The following is a 13,616-nucleotide window of genomic DNA, read 5'->3' on the forward strand; positions in this document are numbered from 1 at the left end:
GGCGGATTCCACGTCCGCGTGGAGGATGGTTCTGCAGCCTGTGGCTAGGCAGACGTGAGGGTGCGCCCCTTCCTTGGCCACGAAAGGGGCGAAAAGCGGAAGATTGCGGGCGCAGGGCCAAGAGACCCAAGGACTTGGCCGTAGCCCTGGAGTCCTTAAAGTGCTCCAACGCACTGTCCGTTTTGTCGCCAAAGAGGCGATCGCCATCAAAGGGCATGTCCATGAGGGTGCTCTGGACATCCCCGGAAAAAGGCGTGGACCGCAACCAGGCGTGACAAAGCGCCACCGTGGAGACATTGCCCTGCCAAGCGAGTCAGTCGTGTCCAAACCACATCGGATGGCATACCGCGCTGCGTCCCGCCCGTCGGCAAGAGCATGGGCGAGCCGTGTCCGGGCCTCCTTCGGGCACAGGGGCAGCACGTCCTCCACAGTATCCCACAGAGAGTGGGAGTAACGGTCCAAGAGACAAGCGGTGTCAATCGACCGCAGACCTAAACTAGGGGAGGAGATCAGCTTTTTGCCAAACTGCTCCAATCTCTTGGATTCCCAATCCGGGGGAGCAGACGGGAAGGAGGTTTGGGAAGTAGAGGCCTGGATAACCAGGCTCTCAGGGGTGGGGTGTTGGGACAAAAAACTGGGGTCGCCCGGTGCAGGGCGGTGGCGTCGGGCCACGTTCTGATCCACAGGAGGTACTGTGTAGGGCTTGGACCAGGTGCCCTTGAGAACGTCCATCAGTGCTTCGCTAAACGGCAGCAGAGGCTCCGAAGAGCTTGCTGATGGTTGGAGCACTTCAGTGAGGTTAGTCCTCACGGCCACAGTAGGTAGCTCCAGCCCGAGGGCTTCAGCCGCCTTACGCAACGCCACAGAAAAGGTAGCACCTTCCTCCGAAGCCACGGTCGTAGGAGAGATAAAGCCAGTGTCAGGGGAGGTGTCAAGGCCACTGGCATCCCCCAGCTCATCTGCCCAGTCCTGTGATAACTGGCCCTGGCGGGCCAGAGGGACATCAGACCCCTCCCAGTCGCCACCATCATCCGATTCCTGATAAACAGGGGGAATGATCGGAGCCGGGAGGAAGAAGAAATGGTTACCCATCGGCGTCGGATGCGGCGCCAGACGGCGCCGGGCCCAAACTGAACCGGGGAACGGCATCGTCCAGAGACGGCGCCGTGGGTGGAACCGGTCATGAGGTCCACCGGCATAGACTGAGATCCAGGCCTGGATCCCACAGGAACCTGTGTCGTCGGGACTGAAGTCGACGACGGCGCCGGGGCCGGAGCCGCCGGCTCGCTAGGCCCCCCAGTCGAGCCCGCGGGGCCCGAAGGTGCGCCGGCGGAGCCAGGCCCCTCATGGCCGAGAGGAAGGCACTGATCTCCGCCGGAGTCGCGTCAGTCCCAGGGACCGGCGGGTATGGGGATGGACGCGGCTCCTGCGGAGCCGGTACCACCCAGACCCTCGACCAAGTCGCGCGACCGGAGTACGAAGAGCGATGTCGTCTCTTGGACTTCTTACTATGCTTCGACTTACCCGAAGACTTGGAACCCCGACGAGCGGTGATGGTGGCTGCGGCTCCGCGACCGGTCCTGCGACCTCCTCCGGGACCGGGACCGTGAACGGTGCGGAGCCGAGTGCCGGAGCTCGAGAAGCTTGAGTGACCGCTCCCGCCTAGCCTTCGATTTCAATGCCCGGCAGTCGAGGCACGACTCCGCATCGTGGTCGGCCCCAAGGCAGTAAAGGCTCCGGCGATGGTGGTCCGTTACCGACATCAGTCAGTGACAGGAGTCACAGGCTTTAAAACCAGGCATCCTACCGGCACCAGTTCGAGTCGACGAGTAGACAAAAGAGTCCAAAAAGTTTTAGTCAAAAAGTGACTAAAGGGGTAAGCTCTTCCCGGATCGGCGCTGTCTGGCGCAGAAAAAAGAAGAACGGACGTGGAGCCGCAGACGACACCTAGCGACGTGCAAGGGGTATTGCTGACAAAAAATCTTTCCGGATCCAGCCTGACGCCTGGGGATATTCTAAGGTGAGGAATCTAACGTGTTTCTTTCAGATGTCAGTACACAGAACCATACAATGTGCTACCAGATTGTTGCAGTGGATACTGGGCCCTTTTTGATAAATGTGTTTCTTATTATTACTATCTCTTCCATTTGACTTAGCTAAGCGACACTCCCCTGATCCTCCGATGGATCTTGTATTGTGCCACTGAGAGGTTGGATATTGGAGATCTAACACCCGGATATCAAGTGAGGCTGGGGAATTGGATAATCGATTCATATATTTGTAATTAGATTTGTGTAAATGACTCTACGCCAGACTATATAAATTACTGCTAGTCCAAACCTTCTGAAAAAATTTAGCCAGACTAAAATCATGACAACGAATAACCCTGTTAAGGCAATACATACAATAACATTAGTACCGGATGATCGAAAATGTATCTATGCTGATTCCTCCCTGTCCTTAATCAATTGGAATACACAATCAACTTAAGGAGACAAGCCATGATAAAATAGAGTCTATGGTTTAGTTAAAGGTAAATTTCTCAAAGATATTCAAAGGGCCAATACATCATTAATAAACATTTAGAATCTAAATAGTGCAGGACAGTCTAATTAGTGTGGGCTTGCCATAAAGTGAAAAAGGAGCTTTGGAAAGTTCAGCAAAGACATGAGCCACAACAGCTCAGGGGTAGTGTCCCATCGAAAGATTCCTAGATTGGCGCACACAGCGCATGCGTTTGTCGGGAAAAGAATAAAGAGAGTCAGACAAGGTTCCCAACGGTAGGGGTGGCTGCTCGGGATCAGGAAAAAAATATATACAGATATAAAACTTTACTTAACCTGCCACTACGTCACCCCATTCTTCCTCTCCCGATCCAAGTTGGTGCACAGTGCGCAGGCTCCCAGAGGCTAATCCCAACGCTGCTCTCATGCTGAAAATGCTATTCCCAGCATGAGAGCAGCGCTGGGATTAGTCTGAGCGGCCTGCTTTGCCTCTCAGAAAGTGCCTGGGAGCCTGTGACTTTTCTCCACCCGGCTGCACAACACAGTCTGGTGGTGAAATGCTAAGTGCGCATGACAGTTAGGATGGCCTTAGACGGCCAACCAAGCACACTTAGTAGTTAGTGCTCATCACCCCTCCTCTCCACTGTTGCACACAAGAGTGCATGGCCCTACCCTATGACGCAGTTCACCTGCAGGTAAGAAGAAGAAACGCGTTACTTACCTGTAACAGCAGTTATCCAGTATTGGTGTCTTTCATAGATTCACATGCCTGAATCATTCCCCGTCGTCGAGACGGGAGCCTCCGGTACATAAAAAAGTAATGTCCTATAGACATACATAGAGAAAAATAGGCCTAAGGGCCTCCCCTTAGCCGCCTATCATAGTCCTTATGTAAAAAGGACCAAACTCCTAGAGCCAGCCAATCAGCTATCACCTCCCTCTAGAACCTTCCTGGCAGGAGCCTCAGTCCCTCAGATTTTCGTACGCACCAAGCTAGGTAGGCGTAATATAGTTAGAGAGAGGTGTGAGTCCTTCCAGGGGAGGCGGGAGGGTTGCATGTGAATCTATGAAAGACACCAATACTGGATAACTGCTGTTACAGGTAAGTAACGCGTTTCTTATCCAGTATTAGGGGTGTCTTTCATAGATTCACATGCCTGAATCAGAGTAGTTAGCAATACATTATGCACATTTCTGATGTAACATGCCATAAAGGTATTTGAGATAATACAGCATTATCATAACAGTTCGAAACATTGGCATACATCAAAATAGTAAAACAGTAAAGAATGTGCATACCAGGATGGCGGGATGTTGGAAGGCTCACCTCACTGGAATAGATGGCGAAGCACCGCCTGGCCCACTGCCGCATCCCTCGTAAGCTCGGCATCCAGGCAGTAGTGTCTGGAGAAGGTATGCGGTGACTTCCACGTCGCCGCTCTACAGATGTCCAAAATCGGCACTCCAGCGAACAGCGCTGCTGATGTGGACATCGCTCTGGTGGAGTGTGCTTCCACCCTGTCTCGCAACGGCCGTCCGGCCCCTTCATGGCAGAACGCTATTGCAGAAGAAATCCACCTTGAAATGCTCTGTTTTGTGAGAGGCATACCCAGCCTTGGTCTGCTGTAGGCCACGAATAGCTGCGAAGACTTTCTGAAGGTTTTTGTCTTGTCTATATAAAACTTAAGACACCGTTTGAGATCCAGAGAATGGAGCGTCCTCTCTGCTGCCGTGGTAGGGTTGGCAAAGAAGGAGCGTAGGACCACCGGCTCGTTGAGGTGAAAGTCTGAAGGCACTTTCGGTATGAACTTGGGATTTGTCCTCAGCACCACCCTGTCCTGTTTGAACTGCATGAAGGGCTCCTGAATGGAGAGAGCTTGCAACTCGCTGACTCTCCTGGCAGATGTGAGCGCAAGTAATAGAGCCGTTTTCCATGAGATGTACTTGATGGAGGCTCGGTGGATGGGCTCAAAGGGGTGCTTCATGAGTTGGTTAAGGACCAAGTTGAGGTGCCATGTCGGTGGGACCCGTCGGGGCCTTGGAAAGGACCTATAAAGACCCTTAAGGAACTGTTTAACAAGTCTGCTGGACCAGAGAGACGGGCCTTGAAAAGTCCTGGTAAAACGTGAAATCGCCGCTAGATGCACCTTTATGGATGCATGCGCTAATCCGGACTGTGCCAAGTGCAGGAGATATGGCAATATCTGCTCCGGTGTGATATGGAGTGGTCTCAGGCCCTTCTCCGAGCACCAGACGCAGAAGCGCTTCCATTTGAGGGAGTAGGTTTTGTTGGTACTGTCAGCCCTCGCTTTTGCTAGCACATCCCTGCAGTCCTGCGGGATGTTCAAATGGCAGAACTCTCTGTGCTCAGGAGCCAGGCCGATAACCTGAGCGATTGGAGGTTCGGGTATTGCACCTGCCCGTTGGACATCGTCAGTAGGTTCGGGAGCTGTGTTAGACGAATCGGCGTCCTGATGGAGAGGCGATGAAGGTCCGAGAACCAGTGCTGCCTCGGCCAGTACGGGGCGATCAGAATTAGTGTACAGGGCTCCGCCTTCATTTTCCTGAGGACCCTGGGAATCATCGGGAACGGTGGAAAAGCGTACGCAAATACGCTGAACCAGCCTATGGAAAAGGCATTTCCGAGCGACTCCGGTTGGGGATGCCAGCTTGCGTAGCTTGGGCATTTGGCGTTCTCCCTGGTGGCAAACAGGTCGATTCTTGGGGCTCCCCATTCCGAGAATACGTGTGTTAGTGCACTCTCGTCGAGCTCCCATTCGTGGGAGAGAGATTTCTGCCTGCTTAGGGCGTCCGCGATGGTGTTGTCCTTTCCCGGGACGTAGTCCGCCCTGAGCGTAATCCCCTGGAGAACAAGCCAGTTCCAGATCTTCTGCGATTCGCGCGATAGCGTGAGCGAACGCGTTCCTCCCTGTTTGTTCAGGTAATGCATCGTCGTGGTGTTGTCCGTTCTGACGAGCACCTGAGAGTTCTGGATGCGTGGTAAAAAGGCCTGCAGAGCTAGGTACACAGCCCTCAACTCCAGCAGATTTATATGGAGGCGTTGCTCCTGATCCGACCATTTGCCGCTGACTCTGAGGTCCTGAAGGACAGCTCCCCAACCCGCTAGAGATGCATCTGTGGTGATCACCAGTGGTGCTGCTGGCAGCAGGAACGGTAGTCCTCTCGAGAGGTTTCTGGTATCCTTCCACCACTCGAGACTCCTGGATATTTGCGGTGTGATGCTTATGATGTCCTCGAACGAACCTGCACTCTGAGTCCACTGGTTCGAAAGAGCCTCCTGCAGAGGGCGCATCCGCAGCCTGCAGTGAGGGATGAGTAGTATACAGGAAGACATCATCCCCAGGAGTGACTTGAAGGTGCGAACTCTCAGGGATTTCCTTGATTGCACCGTTTTGGCCAGGGATATGATCCTGTGTTTTCTCTCGTCTGAGGGAAATGCTCTTGCGCATTCCGTATTCAAGGTAGCCCCGAGGAAGGTAATGCTTCTCGTTGGGGACATATGTGATTTCTGAAGATTGAGCGTCAATCCTAGATGTTGGAAAAGATTGGTACAAGCGTTGAAGGATTTGGTTGCGCCTACGGCCGTAGGCGCCTTGACCAGCCAGTCGTCCAGGTAGGGGAAAACTTGGTGACCCATTTGACGTAGGAAAGCTGCCACAGGAGAAAGGCACTTGGTGAAAATCCGCGGAGCGGATTTGAGGCCAAACGGAAGGACCTTGAACTGGTAGTGTTGTCCTGCCACTTCGAAACGTAGAAACTTTCTGTGCCCCTTGAGTATCGGGATGTGATAGTAAGCATCCTGAAGATCCAAGGATGTCATGAAGTCTCCTTCCTCCAGAATGCCTAGGATTTCTTGGAGCGTCACCATCCTGAACGACTGACTCTTTAGGAAGGAGTTGAGTGCTCTGAGGTCCAGGATGGGCCTCCACTTCTTTTCTTTCTTGCGTATCAGAAAGAAACGGGAGTAGAAACCCTTCTCCTTCTGAGCTGATGGAACTCGCTCTATTGCTCCCTTCCTTAACATCTCCGATATCTCCGGGAGCAGCAGCCGCAGATGTCTGTGTGGAGACTTGCGGGGAGGGGTTGCAGGCGGGATGGCGGTAAATTCTAGGGAATGGCCGAATCTGAGGAGTTGGAGCACCCAACGATCTGAGGTGATGATGCGCCAATTTTTTAGGAAATGGGTCAATTTTCCTCCAATTTGTGAAGAAGAAGATGGTAGCTGGACTGGCTGGAGTAAGCGGTCACTGGCGTCCGCCGGTGCCCCTTTTCTGGTTCTTACCCCTGAAATTGGATTTTCCGTAAGATGATTGTCGGCCCTGTTGTTGCTTTTGCTGGTATTGGGTCTTATTCTGGAACGAATATGAGGACTTATTCTGGAATGATCCTCTGTAGGAAGACTGACCTCTAGACTTGTTGCCCCGAAAGGACTGGTTCCGCGCCTGTAAGGTTCCAAGCGCTCTAGCCGTGTCCGTGTCCTTTTTAATGGCCTGGAGCGCCTCGTCAATTTTATCTCCGAATAGATGCTGCCCATCGAAGGGCATATCTAGCACCTTCGTTTGCACTTCCTGCCTGAACGATGTTGCTTTGAGCCATCCTTGGCGGCGCAGGACTGCAGCCCCAGCCAGTTGACGGAAGCCTGTCATGGCTACATCTATGGCGCAGTCGATGATCTCTGCCGCAGAAGACTGGCCTTCGGAAAGGAGTGCCTTCACCTCATCCTGTACAGCACTCGGAAGTTCTGCTAAGTATGGGGCAATATCCTCCCAAAGTTGGCGGTTATAACGCCCTAAAAGGGCTATGGAATTGGCCACCTTGATGGTCATTGCGGAAGTGGTTGAAAACCTTTTGCCTATTGTGTCTAACTTTCTGCCCTCCTTGTCTGGTGGTGCTGACAGAGGCGAGGATGGGTTTCGAGAATTTTTCTGGGCCGCTTGGGTCACGACCGAATCTGGCTTCGGGTGGCCAGTCAGGCAAGCTGGCGCCGTGGACGGTGCTTTATACTTCTTATCCAGGCGCGGAACGACCGCAGGAACTGAAGCTGGCGTCAGCATCAACTTCTTTCCCTGGTCCCAGAGGAAGTCAATGATAGGGATGGATTTGGCCGTCTTCTTGGTCTGCTCCTTAAAGTCATGGAGGAAGCATTCGGTTTCCGTCGACTCCATGACCATATGGAACCGCGTCGCAGCCCGTTCCACTAACTTATGAAAACCCCCGATATCCACAGGTGGTGAATCCGCCTGGCGCGGTTGTGGGGAAGGTGGTGAAGATGCTACATAGTCCTCCTGCTCATCGTCATCCTGGTCCGTCAGGTCTCCCTGGACCTCACCTTCCTCCATCTCCTCAGCCTCCTCATCCGTTGAGTCTATCACCTGAGGTGGCGGCTCGTGGCAGACCTGCGTTACCGGCCGTGATTGCCTTGGGGCTGTCGCTGGGGTGTTTGTAGCTGGCACTGGGACCCCTGTATCCTGTCTTGGTGGTTCCGGGAAACGTTGTTTGTAATCCCTGATAAGGAACTTGAGGTCCTTAACTATTGCCAGAGGGAGGCAGACCATTGGGGTGACCTCCGTGCGGACTTGTTCCTGGACCGGGCGCTCCTGCGCGCCTGAATCTTCCTGCTCCTCGTCCGTGCTTTGGCATTTGACAAACAGCTCGGAAGGGGAAGTAGCCTGTTGGAAGAACTCTTCTTCGGACTCTTCACTCTGCAGGATCTCCAGAGGTAAATTGGTTTGGACCTTGCTTGGAGATGTTGTTTCCGGGGTAATCTGTGGTCTGGAAGCAGATCCTTGCACAGAAATCGCCGTGGTTTTCCGTCCCACGGACGACGACGACGTTCCCGTCGACGGCTCGGGTGTCACCAACGGCGTCCCCATCGACGATATTTTCCTCGTCGACGAAGTCCTCGTCGACGATGTGGTCGTAGACGATTCAGTCGTCGTCGACGCTTCCGTCGTCGACGCTTCCGTCGTCGACGCTTCCGTCGTCGACGCTTCCGTCGTCGACGCTTTCGTCGTCGACGCTTTCGTCGTCGACGCTTTCGTCGTCGACGCTTTCGTCGTCGACGCTTTCGTCGTCGACGCTTTCGTCGTCGACGCTTTCGTCGTCGACGCTTTCGTCGTCGACGCTTTCGTCGTCGACGCTTTCGTCGTCGACGCTTTCGTCGTCGACGCTTTCGTCGTCGACGCTTTCGTCGTCGACGCTTTCGTCGTCGACGCTTTCGTCGTCGACGCTTTCGTCGTCGACGCTTTCGTCGTCGACGCTTTCGTCGTCGACGCTTTCGTCGTCGACGCTTTCGTCGTCGACGCTTTCGTCGTCGACGCTTTCGTCGTCGACGCTTTCGTCGTCGACGCTTTCGTCGTCGACGCTTTCGTCGACGACGCTTTCGTCGACGATGCCTTGGTCGTCGACATCTTCGTCAACATCTTCGTCGACGATGCCTTCGTCGTCGACGCGCTCGTCATCAATATCCTCGTCGTCGACTCTTCCGTCGACGAAGGGCTCCTCGTCGACGAGGTCCTCGACGGGACTATCTTCGTCGTCGACGATGATTTAGACGACGGTTTCAAAAGTATAATAGACGAGATAGGGGTACCTGCAGACGATGATGATGGAGTCGTCGTCGTCGACGAGCGGGCCGACGCCGCTGTGGACGTGGACACCGTCGTCGTTGCTGTGGAGACGTGTCCTGATGGCCTTTTTTGCGCAGAGGATGGTGTCGCAATTTTTGAGGCCGACAGAATAGGCTTCTTGAAAGTGAGAGAGACTTTACCAGACGCTGAGGATTTCGAAGATCTTGCCTCTGAAGACTTTTTGTGCGTCTTCTTAGGAGGAGCGTCTGAGGGGCCAGGAGATGTCACTCTCGGCCTCTTCAGGGAGACTTCAGAAGCTCCGGAAAAGCTCGCCTCTGAGGACACCACACTGTCTTTGTCCTTGAGCCTGTCCAGCCAGATAAGCAGGCGGCCCTCCCTGTCTCTCAAGGTCTTATGTGGAAAAGACCTACATATCTTGCAGTCCTTAGGGACGTGGTCCGGGTAAAGGCAATACAAGCATAGCTCATGCTTGTCGTCCACATGAAGCCTCTTCTTCCCACATGAAGAGCAAGCCCTGAAAAGGGCTTTCTTCTGGGAGTCAGACATGCCAGGAGTTGTAGATAAAATAAACACTCACTGCAGCAAAAAGAGGCCTGAAGTAGTCAGTGTTGAAATCCTGAAGAAGAAAGTCACCAAAAATCGTGAATAATCTGGTTTGAAAGAAATCCTGAGGAGAACTCAGGCTGGAGACTCCCTAGCACAACGTGCGGTAGAAAATCTGAGGGACTGAGGCTCCTGCCAGGAAGGTTCTAGAGGGAGGTGATAGCTGATTGGCTGGCTCTAGGAGTTTGGTCCTTTTTACATAAGGACTATGATAGGCGGCTAAGGGGAGGCCCTTAGGCCTATTTTTCTCTATGTATGTCTATAGGACATTACTTTTTTATGTACCGGAGGCTCCCGTCTCGACGACGGGGAATGATTCAGGCATGTGAATCTATGAAAGACACCCCTAATACTGGATAAAAATAAAATGATAATAAAACAATTGGTTACAATACAACAATATGTTGCTTCATGAGAGGAGTCCTCAACTATTTTTCAAGAACTGTAGAGCATATCAAAGAGCTCGATTTTGAAACTGAGAAATGTATCGCACATACAATGTTGTTCATTTCTGTACTGTGGAATCAAATTCATCCTAATGAAACTTTGCACTTGTTACAAAGCTGCATATCATGGTCTAAAATGTGCTTATCTTTTGGGAACAGGCAAAAAAAAGTCCTCCCAAAATGATAAATATGTTTTTGCATAGCGAGTTACGTTGTAAAGGTTGAGTAACAATACAAATCTCCAAAATCGAGGTCTACATTTTAACAAATGTCACTGGACTGGAAAATTTGTATATGTTTAAACTTTTTTCTATAGTTTCACAAAAGAAAACTCCATACTTACAGGGGATGTCACGGTATCCATTTTCTAGAGCTCGGAAGTAGTTCATAAATTGTTTAGATGGAATTTTGAAGATTTCAAACAATCCAACATCTTGAAATAGTGTATACGTAACCTAAATACATTTGAGAATATCACTGAAGTTAGTCATTAGAAGCACATCTAGTTTCATCTCAATAATACTCAATCCTAGCCATTCAAATGCCCTTTCAGTTTAACAATCTCACAAAACAAATGTTTTAATTAAATCATGTCAACTTTATTCAGCACAATTTAAGCCAGGAAATGAAAAATGAATAAACAAACATTTCATTATTGCCATGACCACACTCTTGCAAACAATCACACAACTACTCATTAAGAACACATCTACAAATCTTAAAAACATTAATGACAATGCAAGTAGTTAAAACACACAAAACGTAAAAACAAACTGAGCAAACCTCAATAAATGGAGGGTCTAATTCTCAGACAATCAGTTAAAAATTGAACATGTCACAGACACTGTTAGACCTGGTCCTTTTTGCAGGGTTATCCCCAAAGATTTTGCTGTACCCCACCTATTTTTCTGACCTTTTTGTTGGCTTTGGGAATCCAGGCACTTTACCGCTGCTAACCTGCGCTAAAGCACATATGCTCTCTCCTCTAAACATGGTAGGATTGGTTTACACTTGTTTGGCATATTTGATTTCCTTGCAAGCCCCTTGTAAAGTGGTATCCAAATACCCAGGGCCTGTGAATGTAATGCTACCAGTGGGCCTGTAGCACTATTTGCGCCACCCACAGAAGTAGCCTTTCACACCTATCTCAGACCTGCCACCACAGGGCCCATGTGTGCAGTTTACTGCGACTTTGACTTGGAATTTCAAACTACCTGCCAAGCCTTAAACTCCCCTTTTATCACACATAGGTCACCCCTAAGGAAGGCCCTAAGGAAGGCCCTAGGTAGCCCTATGGGCAGGGTGCTATGTAAGTAAAAGTAGGACATGTGCCTTTGTGTGTGGCATGTCCTAATAGTGACAACCTATTTCGTTTTTCACTGCCAAGGCCTACTCCTCTCATAGGCTAGCATTGGAAATTCTGTTATATGCTTTTAAGTGGTAATTCCTGATCAGAAAGGAGTGGCGTTGCCATTTTTGGTATGTTTAGAATAGTGGTGATAAACCCTACTTACTAGTGTAATTGGATTTTACATTACCATTTTAGAAATGCCACTTTTATAAAGTGAAAAAGGTAATGCTGCCTACAAGTGATTTATTTTACATGGAAAGGTTTATTTCAATTGGTCTCTTTTTCAAGATGTCTCACCATGACATCGCAAATCCATTAGAGCAGCACATGCATCGATTTATCTGATGAAAAATTCCAATAGCCAGGTGCAACTCTTCTTTCTACGTTTATATTCAAACACATGACAATAAGGGTTCATAACAAAAGTTCTCACAAACACTGATAACCGATATTACAGTTATTGTGACTAAACATTAACTAGTCATCAATACACAAATACTTATTTCATCTAATGTCATATATGAAGTCTGTCTTATACATAGGAACCAGATCTACCAAATTAAATTTAACAATGACTTAAAGATTTATTAAGATAGTGACCTTTCGGTCTCTATTGTAATATATCGGTTAGTCCATCTTCAGGGCACATCATTCGAGTGAAGCTCAAAGACCCCCTAGTCAGTGAGTCAAAAACTGATACAATGCAATAGCCGTCTTTCAAGAAGGAAATTTGAATTATAGCATATTTAGCTTCCCTTAAGGGAATCAAGTAGAGATCTTTATCTTTTAGAGTTCATAGCTGCGGCATCCGCCAGCGTCTCATGCGGCGTTTCTTAAAAGATAGGTGGTCTTGGAGCTTCAAACAAATTGTGTTCTGAAGAACAAGTTACTTACGTTCAGTAATGCATTATCTGGCAGCGACTATCTAGCTGCAGATTCTTTACCTTTGAATTTCCCTGGCATCAGGCTGGATCCAGAAACTTGTGCTGAGCAATACCCCTTGCAAGCGCCATTGAGTGACTCCGTATGACGTCGGAGTCGTTAGCATCTGTTATGACATTGCGGCACCTATACAGGCACCACCCAGATGCGTGGACGTCATTACTTTTCGTTTTTTCCATGCCAGAACCACAGAGCCACAAACTAACTGACATAGTCGTGTACAAAACTAGGGCCCTGAAAAGGGAAGTGACCCTAGAACTAATAAAATAGTCCGCAAAGCATGGGTGGGTCTGTGTGCAATCTGCAGCTAGATAGAGTCTCTACCAGATAATGCGTTACAGAAGGTAAGTAACTTGTTCATCTGATAGAGACTTCTAGGTGCAGATTCCTTACCTTTGAATTGGATACCCAAGCTATACCAGCCCAGCAGTGGGATGCAGACCAATACCTAAAACTAGGAAGTCCTGCAGGACCGAACGGGCAAAAGGCCCCTCCATGCGGACCTGACTGTCCAGGTAGTAGGGTCTGGCAAACGTGTGCATCGATGCCCACATTGCTGCCTGACAAATGTCCAGGACTGGGACACCCCAGCCAAGGCCGTAGTCTCAGCCTTTCCCCAGGCGAAATGGGCCCATAATCTCACAGGGGGCTTGTAGGAGAGTAGGGTCTGCTTTCTATGTTCACCCCCACTTTTTGCTTTTGCTTTACTGGTTTACGACTTAGATGTGGCTGTGGGCCTGCTAATCAGACCCACAGCCCTGCTGTTCTCTCTCTAAATTACTACTATGTACTTTAGGTGCATAACCCATTTGGATAGGATCACCTTATTGGCCCCTGTACAGTGTACCCTAGGTACCCAGGGCATAGGTGTACCCTAGGCCTACCAGGGGCTGCAGCATGTATTGTGCCACCCCTGGCCTGGCCTTCCATTTTGACACAACTGGCTGATCACTCAGCTGGGGCAAGGTCGTGTAATCACCCCTTGCTTAGGTGTAGTATTCCTATACCTAACTTACATATAGACACATGTGTACCTATCAGTCACTCCTATGGCAGGCCTTGACAATCCTGGAGGCAGAGTGCTTGGTAACATGTGAGATGGTGCTCTAGCATGAGCTGAGCCTGTCTGCAGCTTTCGGAACCATGTCCTTATAGCTGT

General features: G+C 50.2%; 1 protein-coding gene across 2 annotated transcripts in view; it reads right to left on the minus strand.

Annotated features, from left to right (window-relative positions):
- PDE3B (phosphodiesterase 3B) overlaps nt 1-13,616 on the minus strand; it is a 1,362,481-nt gene that overhangs the window by 480,996 nt on the left and 867,869 nt on the right. For both annotated transcript variants that reach the window (XM_085648114.1, XM_085648115.1), the window contains exon 11: nt 10,508-10,619. In XM_085648114.1, the coding sequence (XP_085504240.1) occupies nt 10,508-10,619 (112 nt within the window). The remainder of the gene's footprint in view (nt 1-10,507; nt 10,620-13,616) is intronic.

This window comes from Triturus cristatus, chromosome 3_2 (genome assembly GCF_964204655.1).
Source record: "Triturus cristatus chromosome 3_2, aTriCri1.1, whole genome shotgun sequence".
Classification (NCBI taxonomy): Eukaryota; Metazoa; Chordata; class Amphibia; order Caudata; family Salamandridae; genus Triturus; species Triturus cristatus.